We start from the raw sequence: 17,449 nt of genomic DNA, 5'->3' as shown, positions 1-17,449 counted from the left end.
TTCATTCACCCAGTCCAGGCACGCACAGAGGTGGCCTCACCAGACGTTTGGATGGTGGCTGTGCCACGGCACAGCCTGATGCAGCTCTGGGCACTGGCCCTGGGTGGGGCGGGCCAGCCCGTCCTGCCTGTGGGCTGTGGGGGTCCCAGGCTCCATCACCCTGGGACTGGGCCATCAGGATGTGCCCTGTCCAGCGCCCCTTCTGTTAAGGAGTCCCGTTAGTACCGGTTTGGGTAACGGCAGTGCCAGCAGGGAGGGATAGGAATCGGATATCCCTGGAAACTGCGGGTGGGATGGAACAGGGGTGTGGTACAAGCAGGGCCTGGGCTGCAGCTCACCTTGCCGGCCCTTTGGGAGGCGGGGAGGGGGCTCCCCAGAGCTGCCCCCAACAGAGGCTGTGTTTGCCCTCCTGCCCTGCAGCTCCTTGCCAGAGGAAAAGAACAAGAGCGGCTCCTCTTTTGACACCTGCCCAAGACCGAGTGAGAAGCAAGAGGCAGAGCCAGGGGAGCTGGACCCTGAGCAGAAGAGGAGCCGTGCTCGAGAGCGGAGGCGGGAGGGCCGCTCTAAGACCTTTGACTGGGCTGAGTTCCGCCCCATCCAGCAGGCCCTGGCTCAGGAGAGGGCTGGCGCCATGGGGGCCCCCGTGGGAACCCCCGATACCCACGAGCCTGGGCGCCCTGAGGCAGAGCCTGGTGAGCTTGAGCGGGAGCGCGCACGACGGCGGGAGGAGCGCCGCAAGCGCTTTGGCATGGCGGACGCGGAGGATGTGGCCCTGCGCATGGAGGTGGACCGGAGCCCAGGGCTGCCTGTGACCCCCGACCTCAAGGCACAGAATGTCCATGTGGAGATTGAGCAGCGGTGGCATCAGGTGGAGACCACCCCTCTTCGGGAAGAAAAGCAGGTGCCCATCACGCCCCTGCACCTGTCCTCCTCTGAGGACGGAGGAGACCGGCTCTCTGCACAGGAGCTGACCTCTCTGCTGGAGAAGGAGGTAACGGCCCGGGGCAGGCTCCCGGCAGCAGCCTTTCCTGAGCGCTGGCTGTGCCCAGCCATGGCCGGAGGGGTTCGACCACACAGTCCTCCCCATGAGGGACATGCAGGCCTCTAAGGTAGACAGACACATGGAGCGTCCTTATGGCTGAGGCAGACGCTGAGAGATGCGGGGTGCAGGTGGGGGAACTGGGCCTTTCAGGGACAGAGGAGCCAGACACAAGGCGAGTGGGGTGGCAGGGCCTGCTCTACCTGTTAAGGGTGGGGAGTCAGGTGTCCATCTGTTCTGGGCAGCCTGGGTCAAGCAGATCGAAGCTGGAGGCAGAGATAAGCCCAGATGCTGTGACAGTGGCCCTCGGACAGACCTGAGGGTGTGTGGCAGGCAGCGGAGGCAAAGGCTGGGTCCTGGGTGCTAAGGATGGTAAGCAGGGTGGGGTAGGCCGTGGAGGAGGGACTCGAACTGTCACCTTCACACCTGGCCTCCGGCTGGGGCACAGCCATGAATGCTCCAGCCTTGCGTTGTAGCATGAGATGTTCTCATGGAAGTGTATCCTGGAATCAGATCTGCAAAACTTCAACAATGGGTTTACATCAGCCCCAGGGCCAAGGAGGTGTGTTGTTCAACCCTCCATTCAGGGACAGTGCCCAACAGCGTATTTCAAATGCATTCTTTTACGTAAGTAGCTTGTTAAAGCTAAAGAGTTGACGCTCTGGCATGCCTCGCATTTTATTAAATTTGTGAGGCTCAGTTATCACTGCATCAATACTTTGACTTTTCCATTTTCTTTACCCATTAATAAAATAATAAAAGCAAAGTGAAACAAAATAACAGTTCAAACTCACATTGCTGTAAACTACCAAAATGAGCTAGTTAGCAGGCCACTGGCTCATCAGTTTGTGGTTTAGATAGCAGCCTGTCCTTAATGTGCCCAAGTCAGGAGTCGCCCCAGCTCTCACAGCACAGCCTAGCCGCACCCTGGGAGGAGCCTGTGCACACATGGCCCCTGCTCCCCGCAGTCCCGGGAGGGCACCCAGGAAACCTGTGAGGAGGAGGTGGATGGACGAGTGAGTGACTCTAGAGCTGTTGAAAGCAAGAGGAGTGTAAAATAGCTTACTGACGGGTTTCCACATCTTATTTGAGGGAACTGTAGGAACCTTCTTGCAAATAAAACTTTATGTGGAATCCATTGTGTGAAAACCAGTCAAATGGAGTAGTTTCAGGGGAAGCCATGCCAGGGCCGGCAGGGAGGCCCACCTGGGAGGCCCATGGGCCTGTGTGGGCGGCTGAGGACACTGGGGGCACCTCCCAGGGCTTCCCAGGGAGCGGATGGGGCGTAGTACCTGTGCGGGGCCTGTGAGCAGGTGTGGAAATTACGTGGGTGCCCAGGGCTGCCTGCGGATGGGGTGAGGGTGGGGGCAAGCCAGTCCTTTGGTTCCCTGGAAGACGCTGAGTGACGGCTTGAGCTGGAACCTTCACTTCCCAGTGATACAGGTAGAGAGCAGATCAGCACATCTCCTGAAATGTGGGGACTCCATGTGGAAGCCTAGCTGGAGTCGGAAATGCGTGCCTCCCTGGGCCTGTGCTCTGCTGCTTTTTTTGTTTATTGTCATTTTGCTTAAAAATATGCATCTTTTTGCCAACAGCTAGAACAGAGCCAAAGGGAAGCCTCGGACCTTTTGGAACAGAACCGACTCCTGCAGGACCAGCTGAGGGTGGCCCTGGGCCGGGAGCAGAGCGCCCGGGAGGGCTATGTGCTGCAGGTAGGGTGGGCAGGGGCCACGTGGTGCTCGGGGGCTTCAGTGTGCAGGGCTCGGGCTCGGGCTCAGGCCAGGCAGGCTAGGAATGTGCAAAACCTGCCTGGGCAGGGGCCACCTCCCCAAGCATATGCCTCTGGGCTCCTCTGCCATGAGGCCAGGGCTCTCAGTGTGCTGGGGGGAGTTCCCTCTTAGTATGAGATTTGGGGGACCTGTCTGAAACCTCTATATCTAAGGACTTTTTTTGGTAATAAAATCATTTTGGTGGTCTCTCATTTTGGATCTGAAAGTAGCTAGATAGGTTTATTATAAACACCATACGTTTGCATGCCATTTCTACTTGTTTCCACCACAGCGGTGTTGCCCACTGTACAGATTGAATCACAACAGCGAGCCACGCGGCTGCTCACGACCAACAGCAAGTTAAAGGCAGAACTAGAGCTGGACCCTCCCTTGCCTGTGTTTGTATCACACCTGCAGGCACACCCAGGGCTATTACCACCAGCCCCGTGGTCCCACTTTCTGCTTTCTGCCAAGGCTGAAGTTTTAGGGGGACAGTGTGAGCACCTAGCCTTGAGCCAACCCAGCCAGCCCAGCCTAGAGGGGAGATGAGGCAGTAGCAGCCTGGGTCCTCGGCTGACAGCCCACAGCTGGCACACCTGTGCCAGGATCTGGGCACCACAGGCTCCGAGCCAGCAGCCAGCTTCACGAGGGCCAGTGGGCCTAACGTGGGTTGTCACAGGGCCCAGGAGCTAGCCTGGAACCAGGACAGGCCCACGTGGGCCAAGTGTCTTGCAGCCTGCCAGGGCCTGTGCTATTTCTGGGGCAAAACAGACATGTTCTGCCCCCGTGGAGCTGTCGTGCTGCTGGGGAGATTGATGACTAAGTGCTAGGGGAGGTTTGAAACAGGGTGGCAGCCTGGGAAGCCTAGTTCTCACCAGGGCTGAGGGTGTGGCATTAGAGTCAAGGTCCTGGGTTCAAGTTCTGGCCCTGCCACTGAACCCAGAAGGAAGAGCAAGTGTCCCTTGCCCTGCAGCAGTAGTCCTCCGCCTTGCGGGCTTAGACCTGCTGGGCCATGAAGGCCCTTTTGGCTTTCAAAGACCCAGAGTCTCAGTGATGAGTTGAGTGTTGACATTTCAGACCACTGTGCACTGGCCCTGGTCTGAGTCACCCCAGGGGCACTCTGACCAGTCTGCCTACCTGCTTCTCTCTGTGCTGTTTCTTTTGCTGCATGTACCTTGAGCCTTCTCTTTCTTTTTCTCCCACGTGTTCTGGACCCCTCTTCCCCAGCCTCCTCTGCTGTCGTCACTGCCTGGCCCAGTTCAGACTCTTGGGCACCAGAAATGGCAGTGTTGGTCCTCTCCCCGGGTCCCTCGCACAGGCCCTACAGAGGTGGGGAGCATCTTTTTAAGCCTTGATTGGGCCCCTGTCCCTCAAGAATTGACTTCAAATCAGGGGTAAAGATGCAGGTTGAGCATCCCAAATTTGGAAATCCACAGCGCTCCGAAATTCAAAACTTTGAGCCGCTGACGTTATGCTCAAAAGAAATGCTCATTAAAGTGTTGCAGATTTTAGATGTTCAGATTTGGGATGCCCATCCACTAAGTATAATGGAAATATTTTAAAATCCAAAACTCTTCTTGTCCCAAGCATTATGGATAAGGGGTACTCAGCCTGTACCAGCAGCAGACTTTGCACATTGCTAACCTAAGAGCTTGCCTCCATGTCTAATGTGGACAGAAGCCCCTCTGGGTCACTGGGCAAAGCTGGTCTAATACTTTCCTGCTAAGCTAATAACTTGTTACTTTTCACCACCCTTTGAGCTTTGGAAATGCTTATAACCACCAGAGTGAGCAAGGGGTCTTTGGGGTTAAGGTGCCAGGAGGGGCAGCCTCTGGGGTGGGTGTTATGCTGCTGGGAGGCGCATGCATGGTGTGGACGCTGATTGTGGAGTGTGATTTGAACTTAACATAACTGAGTGTCACATCTGTGGCTTCCCCGGCCAGCGCACCGAGAGGGGGCACAGGCAGGCCGAATTACCAGTCTGGGCTCGTCTCAGTATTGTTTGTGTTGGTTGCCCCACACTGTATGAGTTCTGTCTATTCTGCATGCCTTTCAGTTTGGGGATTCTTTGTTGTTTTTTTTTTTCTGCATGCTTCACTTTCTTATTTTGAACTTCGCAAAGGTTTGTTTGTTTTGTTGGTTATCATATTCTTCTCCATGGTTTCCATTTCCGCCGTTGTTTTGTCTTCTTGCAGGTAGAGATAAGTTCTTCCTGTTACTGTGGAGGACTGGGTACACTTCGCAAAGGAAAATGTTCAGATGTCACCTTGCTGACATCTCCCAAGCGATACCTTCCTTCCTTCTCTTCCTCTCTTAGAAGGAAGTGACATCATTTACTTACACCTTATGTCCTGCACTTTTTTAGGATTTGGTGTAAAAAACCATGTACATGTTATTTGCAAACAGACAGACAGCTGCAGGTGCTCCGCTCCTCCTGTCCCTCTGCCCACAGCTCTCTGTCCTTTAGTCTCGCTTTGCTTCTCAGTGTGTTCCATTATTCAGTTTTGTTTGGTTTATTTCTCCTAGAAGCTGTTCAGTTAAAGCTGTTTTTTGATGTTACTGTCCATGTTTTCTGTTTACCTGGAAGCAGCTATTTACCAAAAAAAAAAAAAAAAAAAAAATTAAGATGATTTGTTGGATTTTTTTAATGGGGAAAAAAATGTGGTGCAGAGGATAAAAGCCAAACCCACCAAGGAGATTTTCTATGGTTGTTCCTGGCCAGAGGTGTGACACTCAGAACTGGGAGGCCCGAGTGTTACTAACCAGTATTTAATCGGTTTTTTTAAGACTGAAGTGGCCACCTCCCCATCGGGCGCCTGGCAGAGGCTCCATAGAGTCAACCAAGACCTCCAAAGTGAGCTTGAAGCCCAGTGCCAGCGCCAGGAGCTGATCACGCATCAGATTCAGACCCTGAAACGTAGCTATGGGGAGGCCAAGGATGCGATCCGGCACCACGAGGCCGAGATCCGGAGCCTGCAGGCGCGGCTCAGCAATGCCGCTGCCGAGCTGGTCATCAAGGAGCAGGCACTGGCCAAGCTCAAGGGCGACCTGAAGCGGGAGCGGGGCAGGGTCCGCGAGCAACTGGAGGAACGGCAGCACAGCGAGGCGGCACTGAGCGGCCAGCTGAGAGCCAGTGAGCAGAAGCTCAAGAGCGCCGAGGCTCTGCTGCTGGAGAAGACGCAGGAGCTGCGGGACCTGGAGACGCAGCAGGCGCTGCAGCAGGACCGGCAGAAGGAGGTGCAGAGGCTGCAGGAGCGCATCACCGACCTCAGCCAGCAGCTCAGCGCCAGCGAGCAGGCCCAGCGGCTGATGGAGGAGAAGCTGCAGAGGAACTACGAGCTGCTGCTGGAGAGCTACGAGAAAGAGAAGGAGGTGCTGCTGCAGAACCTGAAGGAGGTGGAGGACAAGGCCAGCACCTACGAGGACCAGCTGCAGGGCCAGGCCCAGCACGTGGACACCCTCCAGAAGGAAAAGCTGAGCGCCACATTTGAGGGCAGTGAGCAGGTGCACCAGCTGGAGGAGCAGCTGGCGGCCCGTGAGAGCAGCATCCGCAGGCTCACCGAGCATGTGCAGAGCCTGTGTGACGAGCGGGACCTTCTCAGGCAGCAGTTCCAGGAGCTGACGGAGCGTGTGGCTACGTCCGATGGGGACATGGCTGAGCTCCAGGAGAAGCTGAGGGGAAGAGAGGCTGACTGCCAGAGCCTAGAGCACTCCTACCGGAGGGTCTCCAGCCAGCTCCAGAGCATGCACGTTCTGCTGAAAGAGAAGGAGGAGGAGCTGGAGCACATTAAGGAAGTGCACGAGAAAGTTCTGGAAAAGAAAGATCAGGACCTCAATGAGGCTTTGGTTAAAATGGTTGTCTTGGGGAGCAGCTTAGAGGAAACAGAAATTAAGCTTCAGGCAAAGGAAGAGATTTTAAGGAAATTTGCAAATGAATCTTTAAAGGATGTGGAAGAGCCACAGAGTGCCCCAGAAGAAACGGAAGAGGATGGCATTTTGCTCCTGGGCCAACAGCTCCAAGCCATAGGGGCACCTCTGGGCTCCCCACATGCAAGGCTTGAGGAGGAGGATGGCCTGGGGGAGGGGTGCGGGGGGGGCAGCCCTGGTGGGGAAGAGAACGTGCCGCCTCCGAAGTTGGCAGAAGTGCCTGACAGGGAGGGGCACCTGCAGAGCACAGCCAGACCCGACCCGGGGGCACCTGGAGTGAAAAGGCAGAGGATCCGGTTCTCCACAATCCAGTGCCAGAGATATGTCCATCCTGAAGCGTCTGAGAAGACCTGGACCAGCAGCACATCTTCCGACACCAGCCAGGACCGGTCGCCCTCGGAGGAAAGCATGTCCTCGGAGGCTGCACCCAGCGTACCGCCCGCCACTGGCGACTCGGAGATGTACCTGTCCATCATACACTCCCTGGAGACCAAGCTCTACGTCACAGAGGAGAAGCTCAAAGATGTGACTGTCAGGCTGGAGAGCCAGCAGGGCCAGAGCCAGGAGGCGCTGCTTGCGCTGCACCACCAGTGGGCTGGCACCGAGGCCCAGCTCCGCGAGCAGCTCCATGCCAGCCTGCGCCAAGTCGGCGCGCTGACCTCCCAGCTGGAGCAGGAGAGGCAAGAGAGGGCTGGAAGGGTTGAAGGTCATGTTGGGGAGCTTGGGAACTTCCAGGTGAAAAATAGTCAGGCCCTGACTTGCTTGGAAAACTGCCGAGAACAGCTGAGATCTCTGCTGAGGGCTGGCCAGGAGGAGCAGGACACGCGGGCGGCCTCGCTGGCCAGTGTGGAGAGCGCACTTGTCAGTGCCATCCAGGCCCTGCGACACTGGCCAGCCCCCGCCGACAGTGGGGCCCGTGCCCAGGCAGAGGAGGGCAGCTCCGTGGAGAATGGGCTGCCCGTGCCTCGGCGGCAGCCCTCCCCGCCCGAGCTGACCGAGCAGGAGCAGGTGAGGCTCCTTTCCCATCAAGTAGCTCTGGAGGCCTCGCTGATCAGCCAGATAGCGGACTCTTTAAAGAACACAACATCGGATATCTCGCGTGTTCTCCACGAGATTTCTCAGTCAGGAGAGTTGCTGCTGGAGTCTGAGGGGGCCACAGTCTCCACGGGGACCCCCGCAGATGCCTGGGCCAAGAAGGTGCTGGTGGACGGTGAGTTCTGGAGCCAGGTGGAGGCTCTGAGAAAGCACCTGGGGACCCTGGGAGGCGAGGCAGGCGCTGGGTCAGGAGGGGGACAGCAGAGCGTCCCACAAGGCCTGGCCCCCGGCCTGGCCGATGCCACGTGGGTCAGAGCGGAGCTCAGCTTTGCCACGCAGTCAGTGAGGGCGTCGCTGCACCGCAGGTTGCAGAGCGTCCAGGAGACCCTGCGGGGGACCCAGACAGCCCTGCGGCAGCACAAGTGCCTGCTGAGGGAGATCCTGGGAGCCTACCAGACCCCAGACTTTGAGAGAGTGATGCAGCAGGTTTCAGAATCCCTCAGGCTTCCAGCAGGTGGTGAAGACACTGCACCAACATCCTGGGCCCTGAGCCCCTCAGGAGAGGTACTGAGCCAAAACCCAGACGGCTCCCAGGAGCCCTTTCGTTTTTCTGACCAGAGCCCCGGGGCCTTTGTTGCCATTCAGGAAGAGCTCGCCCAGCAGCTAAAGGAAAAGGCCCACGTCTTAGAGGAGATAGCTGCTGCTTTGCCGTCTCTGCCTCCTGTGGAGCCACTGAGGGATTGTCAGAAGCTTCTTCAGGCATCCCAGAATCTCTCGTATATCGCTTGTTTGGGAGGCCTCGGTCAGTATTCTTCATTACTGGTTCAAGATGCAATTATTCAGGCTCAGGTGTGTTATGCAGCTTGCAAAATTCGGCTGGAGTATGAAAAGGAGCTCCAGTTCTACAAGGAGTCCTGGCTGACCAGGGGTGCCTCCTGCCTGGAGCAGGCGCAAGCTGTCAGGGTCCTGAGGGAGGAATACAAAGAACTGCTCCGCAAACAGAAGAGCGAGTACCTGGAAGTGATCACCATCATCGAAAGGGAAAATGCAGAGCTCAAGGCCAAGGTCGCCCAGCTGGACCAGCAGCAGCGGCGTCTGGAGGAAGCGGAGAGCAAGCACAGTGAGAACATATTCGCCCTGCGGGGCAGGTACGAGGAAGAGATCAGGTGCGTGGTGGAGCAGCTGAATAGGACCGAGAACACACTGCAGGCTGAGCGCAGCCGGGTCCTGAGCCAGCTGGACGCCTCTGTCAAAGACAGGCAGGACATGGAGAGGCACCATGTGGCACAGATGCAGACCCTGGAGGACAGGTTCCAGCTCAAGATCAAAGAGCTGCAGACCATCCACGAGGAGGAGCTGAGGATCCTGCAGGAGCACTACTCGCAGAGCCTGCGCTGCCTGCAGGAGACCCTCTGCCTCTACCAGGGCCAGCACCCCAAGGCCCTGTCGGCCCCCTCCTCCTGCAGGCAGGCCGCCGAGGGGGAGGCCGAGTCTACGACGGGGCTGAGGGAGCGCATCCAGGAGCTGGAGGCCCAGATGGACACCATGCGGGAGGAGCTGGGCCATAAGGACCTGGAGGGTGACACAGCCGTGCTGCGGGAGAAGCACCAGAGGGACTTTGAGAACCTTAAGGTCCTGGCGCTCCTTTACTTGCAAAGCAGATTCTCCTTGATAACGGGCGCTGGGGCGTCCGGCTGTCAGGGTGGAGCTGGAGATGCTTCTTGGCTCTTGGCTACTGTGCGGGCAGAATCCAAGGGATGTGCTGCTGTCCCTCACTCACTGGCAGCAGGATGGTCTTAGAGCAGGGCCTGGGCCACAGGCTTGACGTCCCACTGAGCATCACCCACCAGGAGGGAGAGCCGGCTGGAGGGCGGGTAGGGGCCCCAGGGGCAGAGGACAGTGTAGTCTTCCCATCATCTCTCTCTCTCCCTCCCCCCTCCCCCAGAGAAGCCCTCACGCCCCACCAGCCTAACCTCCTCCTTGCCCCCCACAGAACCCCACCTGGCCCAGCGCAGAGCCAGGCTGAGGCACCTGCCTGAGGACAGCCCCATGCTTGCAGGAGTGCCCTGGAGAGCTGGAGTTGGGGCCTCCTTGGAGGGCAGTCTCCTCCTGACTGTCCTAGGAGAGCAGAGTTGGGTTTTCCCAACAGATAGGAACGTTTGCAGGATCGTGTTGAGGGTCCTTCTCTCACCCCAGCTCTCCGTGAGGAATTGGCCTTAGATGGGCGCCCTGGTGTGAAGGGCTTTCCCATACAGCACGGTTCCCAGTGTTCCCGTTCCCGTCTGCAGGAGCTTTGGAAAGCAGCCTTTCCCCTGGGACTACCCTACGCCCCCACCTTGTTTCACACTCTGCCTCTGCGGCCCTGGCACACAAAGGTGGGCCCCCGGGGTGGGCCCAGCCCTGTGTAACCACAGGCCACATCGTGTGTGTTGCTGCCTGGGCGTTGTCCTCTTGAGCTTTTTGCCACCCCTTAGCCTCAGAAGTTCGCCCTGATACCTGTGCTGGCATATACTTCTCCTCTGGAAGCTGCCCCAGTAAATGCCCAGGCCCCCTCAAGCTCTGGTCAGATGGTGTTTCTGGTGCTCATGCGGCAGAGCTAGGCGGGGTTCAGCCAGCACCGTTTCCCAGGCTGTGCCTGTAGTGAGCGCCTGACTCACAGGCGGCTGCCGCACGGCCCCTGCACAGTGTTGTCCCTGTGGCCACTGTCCAGCGGAAACACCCGTGATCGTGTTTCCCAGCACCTTGCTCCCTGGCTCTGAATGAGAAAGGAACATGTGCCGTGAGCCAGCAGTTCATGGGTTAGCTCTGCGTGGCAGCACAGCCCCCAGCACTTCTCAGGCAGGCGAGGAGCATTGCTCACCATGCTTTCCCCACACCAGTCAAAACCTTTTAAAAAGCATTATGCATTGTGAGAAAAGTTTCAACAGCTGTTTTCCAAAAGTGTGTACATGATGGTGCGGTGGTCAGTTCACTGAGAGCAGCGTCCAGGTGGGCCAGGTGTGCCTCAAAGAGGAAACTGCACAGACCTTTGCTTTGGTCCCCAGACCTCCACAGAGCTCCAGCAGCTTCCCACAGCAGCCAGCACGGTCCACGGGCCTGTGGCGAGGACTCGCTTCCCGGTTGCATCCACTAGAGCCGCCTCCATGGTGGGGCAATTTTAGGTTGGTCGGCCAGGTACCGATGAGGCCAGTGCTGGTGACATCATGCCACCAGTTAGCAGGGAGTCAGAAAAGAGAGCACTACTCATGTTGAAAAGTGGCCAGAGATTGTGCTAGGCCCCATGTCGCAGGCAGGGAGACCTCAGACACGGCTGATGCAGGTTGCATTAGGGCCTCTGGGGCCTGGACACTGTCCACTCTGTGCTGCCTCGTGCCACTGTTGCACAGCATCCTCTGTCCTGTGCCTGGAAGCATCCAGCCTTGTGCAGGGTTCTCAGCCCCTTCGGGCATGCAGAACGTAGAACCAGACAGCACTCTGGCCAACAGCCGGTACTTTATGCAGATTCTGCTTGGTCAGGGAGATGGGATCTTGGCCTGGCATCCCCTCTTCTGACACCCATGTGCCAGTACCCCTCCCACACCACAACTCTGCGTGGAAGTCACCAAGGAGCTTCTTTCACTCCCAGAGATGACTGACTAAAATTAAAATCCATTGGGGTGGCACACACCTGTAGTCCCAGCTCAGTGGAGTTGGGGCCTCCTTGGAGGGCAGTCTCCTCCTGACTGTCCTAGGAGAGCAGAGTTGGGTTTTCCCAACAGCTACTCGGGAGGCTGGGCTGGGAGGATCACTTAAGCCCAGGAGTTTGGGTCCAGCCTGGGCAACATGGCAAGACCCATCTGTAAAAATAATTGTTTCACAGATCAATTATTTTTTTAACATACAAGTTCTCTCTAAGGAAGCAATTGGGCCTTTAGAGATATTTTAGTGCTTCTGTTAAATTTTTGGCTATTGTCTTCATATATTCCAAAGTACTCAAATCAAAATATACATAAGATCTGCTTGTTAAGTTTGTTAACTGAGAAGCCACATATGAACCAAAGCAAGTGGGAGAAAAGAGAGGGGCTCAGTGTGGTGGCCTGAGGGTCAGGATCCTGAGCCCTGGAGCTCCTGCAGCTGTCCTGAGGTGCAAGGGTGGCCAGAGAAGACAGGTGCTTCCTGGTGGGTGGAGTTGAGACATTTGCCCACTGCAGCAAATAGGTACAGTAAAGTCCAGACTATGACCGTAAGTTTGGAAACACTGCCTGGGGCTCTCAGAAAGGGCCATCGCTAATTGTGGGGCTCAGGTAAAGAAGTCAGGTGTGGTGATTTGATTTCTTGAATCCATGTGCAAGAAGATTGGCCAAGTAGTACAGGATTGGGAGACTGGGGTGGAGAGCCCTCTCTACACTTGTATTTGGGATGTAACATGGCCACGTTCTTCCAGTTTTTAAACTCAGCAAAAGGCCTGTTGTGTACTCTGAAGTGGATCTGGGGAGGGTTTTAGACAGAAAGGTGCCTCCAGGGTCAGACCAGCTGCACGCCCAAGCCCTCCCGGCAGCTGTTTGCCGGTCAGTGCAGCGCAGCTCTGACAGCCGGCCGGGCTTCCAGTGTGGAGGGGGGATGGTTTGCTTTCTTCTCGGGACGTGCCTTTGTCCTTTCAGGGCGTAGCTGGGCACGGATGAGCTTGGAAAGCAAGTCTTCTGTTCTGTCTTGTTGAAGCTAGTGGAGGCACTAATTATCTGGTGCTCTTTATTCTCCTTTGAAAGGAAAAGGAGGAAAGAAGATTCAGGTTAGAAGGAATGAGATCATGTGGCCTGATCTCATTCCCTCGGTGGACACCTGAGCACTTAAGTGGCCAGTGTAAGGTTGCCAGCTGGCTAGTGGCAGCGCCAGGGCCCCCACTCCCAGCAGTGGCTCTGTGCACCCCCAGCCCACCTCGGGCTGAGTGTGCTTACCCCTGACCACCAGGCTGCCTGCCGTCTGCAGGGTGGCCTCAGCTCCCTCCAGCGGACAAATCTCTCATCTCTGTGCGTGATGGGCACCCAGGGCCTCTGGCTGTGTCCCTCTGAGCCAGACAAGACCAGCCTCTGCACGTGGGCTTTGTTCTCCCTCTTTGCAAGGGGTGCCACCTGACAGCAGCATTGGGAAGGTCCAGGACTGGCTCATTTAAATTTCACTGCAGCCCTCCCCACTCCCATGCAAGCCCTTCCCATGAAGAAGGGCTCAGAACAGTTGCAAAAATAAGATGTGGAATTTGCGGAGGGGAACACTGTTTTCCAGGTGCTCTGCCAGCATCAGTGGGAACCTCCAGACAGCCCCAGAGAGCCTGTTCCACCCTTAGGGCACCCACCGTGGGGGCCGCTCAGTGACAGCCGAGTTGCAGCTGGGCCTGCACAGGGCAGGGTTGCTGGCTCATTTAGTAAACAGGTGCCTAACAAGTCTGTGAAGTCTCTTTTGTGTTTTGCAGGCCACGTGTGAGCGGGGGTTTGCAGCAATGGAAGAAACACACCAGAAGAAGATTGAAGATCTACAGAGGCAGCACCAGCGGGAGCTGGAGAAGCTTCGGGAGGAGAAAGACCGCCTCCTCGCCGAGGAGACAGCAGCCACCATCTCAGGTGGGGCTGGGGTAGCTTGTGGGATGGGTGGCCGGGTTTTCTTGAACTAGGTGCACAACTCAGAGAAATGACCAGCCTCTGAATTGCCTTTTGGCTGCGATTTAAGCTTCTTGTTGAGGAGAGCTCTTTGACAATTCATTCTGAGGCAAATGCTGGTTTTAGGAACCCTTTGAGAACATCCAGCCAGGAGCCAGCCCTCTAGGCCTCTGCAGTGAAGGGCTGTCCTCACCCTCAGTGGTCACATGGGTGATTCTCCCCCGATAGACACCTGTCGGCATGAGACCACCTGTGCTGGCGTGCCCGGCAGGGCGAAGCTGCTGTAGCCTGGACCTGGCGAGATACCTTGTGACGGCTGATGCGCTCTGCCCGCGCAGACCCGTCCCGTCCGTCTTGCGCTGCCTTCCCTTTGTGTAATCGTTACCTTATGGTGCTGTGTTATTTCAGTGCCAAGGAAGAAAACACCTTCCCCCAAACTTGCTTGTTTTATGAACTCATGGTTGAATTTAATATTTCAACATTTATTTAATCGGTTTGGCTTTCTTTAACATACACAGAAAGGCCCACAAGCACTTAGGTCCCCTTTGGGAGAATTCACTGGGAATTCTGTCAGCCTGCATCGCCCTCGAGAGTCGGTCTGTGTGCAGCCAGCCTGTGCCACAGCATCTGACCGTGGACCCTGGGCACATGTCACTCTGCTCACGGGGAGTGGCGCGGCCTGCAGTGCTGACGAGTGTCCTTGCCTGTAGCCATTGAAGCCATGAAGAATGCCCACCGGGAGGAGATGGAGCGGGAGCTGGAGAAGAGCCAGCGGTCCCAGATCAGCAGCATCAACTCAGACATCGAGGCCCTGAGGCGGCAGTATCTGTGAGTGGGTGGGCCTGGCCCTGCCATAGACAGGGCAGGTGGGGCTGGCCAGGGAGAGAGCTGGGCCCCTGCTATGTCTCTGTAAAGTCCTCTGAGAGTCAGAGCCTGCGGGCCCCTGGGTGCTGAAGGCGGCTCAGACTGCCCTTGGAGAGAAGGGCAGGACACGGCCCAGGCAGGGCTTCTTACATGCAAAGACTAATCTCTAAAATCCGTAGAACAAGATACAACAAACAAAATTCTAAAATCCTAGCTTGATCTCTGAGGCTGTCTGGAATTTGTTCTCCATCAGCAGCTGCTGCCTCCGTAGCCCCACAGGAGCCAGGCCAGCCAGGGCTTGGTGCCTGACACTCCGTGGCTGCACGTGGCAGGTGGCCATAGTCACTGCCTTTCGGAAACTGCACATGTGCCGACTCCCTCTGCCTAGGCAGGAGGATGAAGAACAGACCCAGGACAGCTGCTGTGGAGTTTTCTCCTTGGTAGAAGTGACACTGCTGGGAGCCCTGGAGTGAGCCGCTGTGAGAGATGTGCAGTGCTCAGACTTCGCCAGCGCCTTTGCATGTGGCAGAAGGCAGGCCCTGCCTCTCAGGAGCGGGTGGTGCCATCAGGCCAAGGCCATGGCAGCTTGGCGGCACCCTGTAGAGAATCACGCTTAACCTCAGCTGGACTGGAGTGGCTCACCTGGAAGCCCCTTGTCCCTGGTCTGCCCGTGGGAAGGTGACCAGAGCAGCCTCACGAGGGTTGGTTTTCTGCATATTGCAGAGGCTGGTGTTGGCTGTCGGACACAGATGGCCTCCAGCTGGGTTTACTGAAAACAAATCCCAAGTCAGAAGAGAGTCCCACATCTGACTTCTCCCAGAAATGGGATGTCTGTGTGGCCGTGACGGGCTGGATTCTGTTCTGGCTGGCATCCCCAGGGAAGCACGGGCTGCAGCAGTCTCAGGCTGTGTGAGGGGAGACCCAGGAGGGGTGTGGGGCCATCTCTGTGAGGAGCCCCTTACTCTAAACGGGCACTACAGGTTGGAGCAGACAGCGTAGGCCCTCTAGGCTCAGCTCCGCTGTGTGTCCAGCCATTCCTCTGGTATCAAGAAGTGACCTGGGGCCTCACGTAGGCAGAGGGGTGAGCACTGCCTTCTCCTTAGGGAGGAGCTGCAGTCAGTGAAGCGGGAGCTGGAGGTCCTCTCCGAGCAGTACTCGCAGAAGTGCCTGGAGAACGCCCACCTGGCCCAGGCGCTAGAGGCTGAGCGGCAGGCCTTGCGGCAGTGCCAGCGCGAGAACCAGGAGCTCAACGCCCACAACCAGGTGAGCCCACGAGGGAGCTGGGGCCAGGCCACGCCTGGAGGTGACCCCGAGGGTTCCTGAGCCACGGAGCGGCTGCCTGATCCCAAGGTTTCTGACTTTGCTCTGTGTTGATGGAAATTCACTGCAGAGGGCCCAGGACAAGGCTGTCCTGCCGTGTGAACGGTTTATGTGTGGAGTTGCTCTTGCTCTAGCCCTTTCTGAGACTGTCCTAATGTCTTCTCTGAGCTTCTGAGTCTTTGGCTCGTCCTTGCTGGGTGGGGCCTGGGAGGCTTGTCCCTACTTGGCAGACCCCCGTCCCTCAGGATGGGACGCGCTGAAGGTGCTCGAGTCAGGGCCGTATGCTGCTCGCGTTTGTTTTTGTAAGGTTGTCCTCTTGCAATGTGCCTGCTCCTCAGAAAATTGGGGTGCATTTAAATCCTGGCTACTTGAGAGGTTTGAGTTAGGTTCGGTGCATTATCAGCTTTTCTGTGGGCACCAAGTCAAATGACCCTCTGCACGACCCTTGACACTGGGCACAGCCTCCTTCCTGCTTGGGACCCCCCGGGGTCATGGCCACTGCACAGGCAGGACTGGGTCCATTCAGTCACCGCAATGGCGTGAGGACGGCCACTTGCCAGCCACGGAGGAGGTCCAGAGTGGGAGGCGGAGGGGCAGGGTGGCGTAGTCCTGCAGGAGCCCGCGTGGGACCAGCCATGGAACAGATTGATGCTAGTGATCGCGACAGAAAGAATTGACGGGTTATCAGGGGAATCCTGTACGCGGTGGTTCCACACACCCTAAAAGCACCCGCACCAACAGCCAACAGGCCACACATCACGGGCAGTGGCCGCCTCCCCTGCTGAGTCTCAGACACGATGACGTGCACAGACACTGCTCGGGTGCCCAGTCGCTACACGTAGTTAGTGGGAAATGACCTTCCCAGGCCGTATTGTGCAACTCAGCCCCAGGCAGCTCTGTGGAGTGTCACTGTTGTGTTGCTGTCCCCAGGAGCTGAACAACCGCCTGGCTGCGGAGATCACACGGTTACGGACGCTGCTGACCGGTGACGGCGGCGGGGAGGCTGCTGGGTCACCCCTCACGCAGGGCAAGGACGCGTATGAGTTGGAGGTACCGGCAGGAGCCAGGCCCTGCGTCACCGAGCCCTGCGCTCCGTGATCCCTGAGGGGAGCACAACGCGGCCCCTCGCTTGTGGGGTCGTTGGCGGGAGGGGCCGTGAGGCAGCAAGGGTGGAGGGCATGGCAAGAGCCAGGTCACCCGTGGCAGCAAAAGGAGCAGTTGGCTGCCAGGCAGCGTGGGCGCCACAGGGGCAGCCCCTCTCGACGCCGTGGGGACCTGAGCCCTGCCCTCCCCACCCTGCCCCGCGCACACCCTGGTGGCCCAGCAGCACCCTGCAGTCCGCAGGCTGCAGCTCCCGGCCGCTGGTGCCCGGCTCCTCAGGGTCAGGGAGCCTCATTTTACCTCAGAATGATCGATTCTGGTATGTACAGTGTCCTTTTAGGAAGGTGCTTAGTTTTCTCCCCATTTACTTAAAGTTTCATTTTAAAAATGTCTCATACTAAGTGAGCACTTTACCACAAAGATGGGCAGGAGAGGCTGAGTGAGTTTGACAAAGGTTTCAACAGAACAGCATTTCCTGAGCCTCGGTGCCTAGTTCCAGAGACAAGCCGGTCGGCAGGTGCAGCTCACAGTGGCCCCAGGCTGGGGAGGAGGGTCCTCACACTGGGGGGAGTCATAGCAATTTCTTTTATTTTTTTTGTAATTAATTATTTAATTTTTTAGAGACAGGGTCTCATTCTGTCACCCAGGGTGGAGTGCAGTGGCCTGATCATAGCTCACTGGGCTCGAGCGATCCTCCTGCCTTGGCCTCCGCAGTAGCTGGGACTGCACGCGCCACCATGCCCGGCTAATTCTTCTGTTTTTGT

The 17,449-nt window shown here is 57.2% G+C and overlaps 1 protein-coding gene across 8 annotated transcripts in view; it reads left to right on the top strand.

Annotated features, from left to right (window-relative positions):
• LOC123621125 (myosin phosphatase Rho interacting protein) overlaps positions 1-17,449 on the top strand; it is a 138,508-nt gene that overhangs the window by 111,814 nt on the left and 9,245 nt on the right. For 6 of the 8 annotated variants that reach the window (XM_045526972.1, XM_045526970.1, XM_045526967.1 and 3 more), the window contains 7 exons: positions 421-991; positions 2,635-2,751; positions 5,596-9,402; positions 13,217-13,364; positions 14,111-14,228; positions 15,368-15,527; positions 16,515-16,634. In XM_045526972.1, coding sequence (XP_045382928.1) covers positions 421-991; positions 2,635-2,751; positions 5,596-9,402; positions 13,217-13,364; positions 14,111-14,228; positions 15,368-15,527; positions 16,515-16,634 — 5,041 coding nt within the window. The remainder of the gene's footprint in view (positions 1-420; positions 992-2,634; positions 2,752-5,595; positions 9,403-13,216; positions 13,365-14,110; positions 14,229-15,367; positions 15,528-16,514; positions 16,635-17,449) is intronic. The other 2 variants (XM_045526974.1, XM_045526975.1) reach the window with 1 other exon arrangement.

The sequence above is a fragment of the Lemur catta genome, chromosome 15, assembly GCF_020740605.2.
Source record: "Lemur catta isolate mLemCat1 chromosome 15, mLemCat1.pri, whole genome shotgun sequence".
Classification (NCBI taxonomy): Eukaryota; Metazoa; Chordata; class Mammalia; order Primates; family Lemuridae; genus Lemur; species Lemur catta.
The sequence above is the reverse complement of the archived record's forward strand: the minus strand, read 5'-3'. Positions and strand labels throughout refer to the sequence as shown.